At 38.8% G+C, this 3972-nt stretch overlaps 1 protein-coding gene across 1 annotated transcript in view; it reads right to left on the bottom strand.

Annotated features, from left to right (window-relative positions):
• Positions 1 to 1057, bottom strand: part of pex6 (peroxisomal biogenesis factor 6) — a 15719-nt gene extending 14662 nt beyond the window's left edge. The window contains 2 exon segments of the mRNA XM_042484388.1: positions 397 to 417; positions 539 to 1057. Coding sequence (XP_042340322.1) covers positions 397 to 417; positions 539 to 1039 — 522 coding nt within the window. The 5' untranslated portion in view covers positions 1040 to 1057.
• Positions 1058 to 3972: the final 2915 nt, after the last annotated feature.

The raw sequence follows: 3972 nt of genomic DNA, 5'->3' as shown, positions 1-3972 counted from the left end.
TTTTGTTTTAAGTCACTAAAATTTTATTTTTAAAAACTGACAAGTTTCTTCAAAATTCAGTTGTTTTTTTATTAAACACAAAGTAAAAACCTTCAAATGTCCCCCGCATGAAAAACACACACACACACACACACACACACACACACACACAGAGTACCCCTCCTCATAAATAACGAACAGTCCCTAATGATTCATGGTCGCATTTAGGAGGAAAAATCCACCATTACAGCTTTTTGTTTGTTTGTTTGTTTGTTTGTTTGTTTGTTTGTTTGTTTGTTTGTTTTTGAGTGTTTCATCATTTGGCTCTGAAAGGGTTAATCAGAGAAACATTCACACACACAATAATTCACTTTATTTTATTGCTATTTTCATGCTGCTCACTGTTTATTCGCTCACCTGTCCCGGTTCGTGTCCCGGCTCGTGTCCCGGATCGTGTCCCGGATCGTGTCCCGGATCGTGTTCCGGTTCGTGTTCCGGCTCGTGTTCCGGCTCGTGTCCTGGTTTGTGTCCCTGTTCGTGTCCCGGGTCCTCTCCCAGCGGCGGGTGAGGGGGGCAGCAGCAGCAGCGGCTCTCCCCGCCGGGCCAGCAGCCACTGTCCCGGGCTGCAGAGCTCCAGCAGCGCCGCGGTGAGCCGCTCCGCTTCGGCCCGGCGGAGGCTCCACCGGCTGCGGGCTCCCAGCACCAGTCTGTCCAGCGGCACCGGCTCCAGAGCCCGGACCGTCCCGGTGCTGCCGTGGAGCCGCAGGAGGAGGCGGCTGACGAAGAGCCGGACCCCGCGGCCCCCGGGCTCCGGTCCTCCGCGGCCCCCGGGCTCCGGTCCTCCGCGGCCCCCGGTCTCCTCCTCGGTGGTCGGGTGGACGCGCAGCAGAAGGCCCGGTGCTGCGGGGCCCTGCGGCCGCTGCGGGGTGAAGAGGACGGTCGGCGGGTCGCAGTCCTGCCGGAGCACCGAGCCGAACTCAGACTGCAGGATTAACACGTCCAGAGGACTCAGGTGAGCCGGAAACCGGTCCAAACAGCACACCTGCACCTGCACCGCCATCTTACACCTGCGTCATTTCCGCCGCTTCTTCTTCGTGGTTTCCGGTGAGTCGTTACCGCCAAAAAGAGTTACCGCCACCTGGAGGAGGACCCAAGAACCAACCATCATACTGCTACACATAATAATAATAATAATAATAATAAAAAATAATAATAAAAAATAAATAATATAATATAATATAATATAATATAATAAATATAATACAATATAATATAATATAATATAAATAATAAAAAAATAATATAATAAAAATATAATATAATATAATAATAATATAATATAATATAATACAATATAATACAATATAAAAACAATATAATATAATAAATATAATAATAATAACAAATCTAATAATAATTATTAACATTTTTATTATTATTTTAAATGTTAGCATTATTTTGTCTTTATATGTTACTGATTTTTTTCCTTGAAATTTATTTTGATGATCTTTTTTTTTCTTAAAAGATTTTTGTGATTTGAAAAAATGTTGATTTTCTTTTTCCTTTAAATTTTTGGGTGATCTTTTTTTTCTTGTAATATTTTTTTGGTGATTTGCTTTCCTGATAAAAGTTTTTAAAAGTTTTGGTAATTTCCAAAAACCTTGTTTTGTTTTGGGTTTTTTTTCATTTTTTGCAGTTTTGATATTATAGCTATAACATTTATAATAAATGTCCATGTATTAATGAAAGACTGAAGCCTTGGGTATCTGGGCCTATCGATGCCACTGCGACATGGACGTGGTTTCATCCAAAGTGGGCTGAGAAAAAGGACACTGGGTGAACTGGAAACCAGTGAGAAAAGAAGACAAGACGCCGATCCACATGACCAAGACTTTACTTCACAGCTCGGCGTCGTCGACCCGCACAATCACAACACGGGCTCCGACAGCACGCCGACCTTCGCACTGTCAGCACAATCCAAGCAGCCGGGACTTCCTGTCACGGTTAACCCTGTTTTTCTCATGCGTTAAAAAAACAGGCCGACACTGGAACAGAAGACTGGAAACGTACACTCTGCTTGGCGAGATAAAAAATAAAGACGTCTTTATGGGAATAAAGTTATATACAATTCAGAGCATCGAGCAAAGGATAACATGATTAAAGCATGCCCATCGTCACACCGTGAGCTTTATTTCTCTTCACATCCAACTCTTCTTCCATAATGGGTACAGGAGGAATCTACTATCACGCCAGCAGTATTCGGCTTTCGCACCAGTCCAGTTTGGTCTTTTTTCGGGCCTTTTGTCCCAGTATGAAGGGAGGAGCTATAGGGAATCCTTTACAGGTTCTCCGTCTACAGACTGAATGTATGTGTGATATACGTCTCCATGCAATGTGAACCGAGCGCCGTCAGCGGAGCGGCAGAGCTGTGGACGAGCTGGGAGGACTGGGAGAGGGGCGGTCTCTGAAACTGGTTCGTTCTCTGCTCCAGAAAACAGTTAACCCTTCGAAACCTGGATCAGTTCTCTTGTGCCGCGGTTCAGACGCCTTTCACGAGCTTTTTGACCGTTTACAGGCCGAGGAGACGGGTCAGATTTCCTCCCAAAACACGGAGGGGACGACCAACATCGCAACAGTCTTAAAAGAAAACTGCAAGAAATTCAATCGAATGCAAAAACAAGAAAATGACCTAAAAAAGAGGACAATTAAAAAAGTCCAGAAAACAACATGTATAATTATTTAACCATATATTTAACATTATGTAACAAAAAGGTTTTCTTGTTGCTTTTTTTAAACTAATTTTCTGCTCATTTTTGGGCCATGTGTTGTAACATTACTCATTGCTCTCCACTAAAGAAGTAAACCTTAGATAAGTTTATTACATTTACCTAAAAATTAGTTGTAAAAAATTAGTTGTGAAACAAAACAAATGAGGAAAATTTAAAGGGAAAATGTCCAGAAAACAACATGAATAATTATTTAACCAGATATTTTAAACGATTTAACAGAAACAAAAAGTATACATATTTATGATTTAATAATTTTCCTGTTTGTTTCTGTTTGTCACTTTGATTTTTTGCTTATTTTCAGTAGCAGCTTTCTTGTTAATTTTATGTATTTATTAATTTTTTACTAATTTCCTGCTAATTTTTGGGCCAAGTCCTGTAACATTACTCATTACTTTCTGCCCAAGAAGAAGAGGTTTGACCAGTTTGCTCAGGTTTTTAAGGGTTAAGATTAACAGTAGACAGATGAGTTTATTCATCGCCTGTAGTGTATTACACAGAACGTACAAAAAACACAGATACACAAAAATATGGAGAATATAACATAAGAATAAAAAAAGAGATAAACTAAAAAATGTTCCAAAAATGGCAAGAAATTATTAAAATGGGACATGAAAACTGAAAAATTACTTTAAAAAAATTAAAAAATGAAATTACATTAAATAAGGGTAAAATGTTTAGAAAATGATATTTTCTAACTATAATAATTAGAATGAATTTATATTTAAAAATGATGTTACAGACAAATCTAATAAATACATCAAATAAATACCATCTGAGCACATTTCACAGTTATTTTCGTGATATTTTGTATTTGTTTTCTACTTTTGTGTTCCTTATTTTCAGGTATATTTCTTGTGTGTTTCTTTTTTTAATTTTACAAATTTTTTGGTAATTTTGGGGCCATTTCTAGTTAAATTGCTCATTGAAAGAAATCAAACTAATTTGGAAATATTAAAAATTAAAAAAATATATAATGAATACATATAGAATAAATACAGTTTCAGCATATTTTTTGTGTTTTTTTTCTTGTTCGTTCCTTTTTTTGTTGCTTATTTTCAGATGAATTTCTTATAGCTTTTTTTTCTTCCTCACAAATTTTTTGGTCATTTTTGGGCCATTCGATCTCTCTCCCGCGTCTTTGAAAGAGGTCAGACTCATTTTCTCGGGTCTGAAAGGGTTAAAGCGGTCGAAGGGTTAAGCGGGA

Source organism: Plectropomus leopardus, chromosome 4 (genome assembly GCF_008729295.1).
Source record: "Plectropomus leopardus isolate mb chromosome 4, YSFRI_Pleo_2.0, whole genome shotgun sequence".
NCBI lineage: Eukaryota > Metazoa > Chordata > Actinopteri > Perciformes > Serranidae > Plectropomus > Plectropomus leopardus.
Note: the sequence above shows the minus strand (reverse complement) of the source record. Positions and strands in the feature narration are given on the sequence as shown.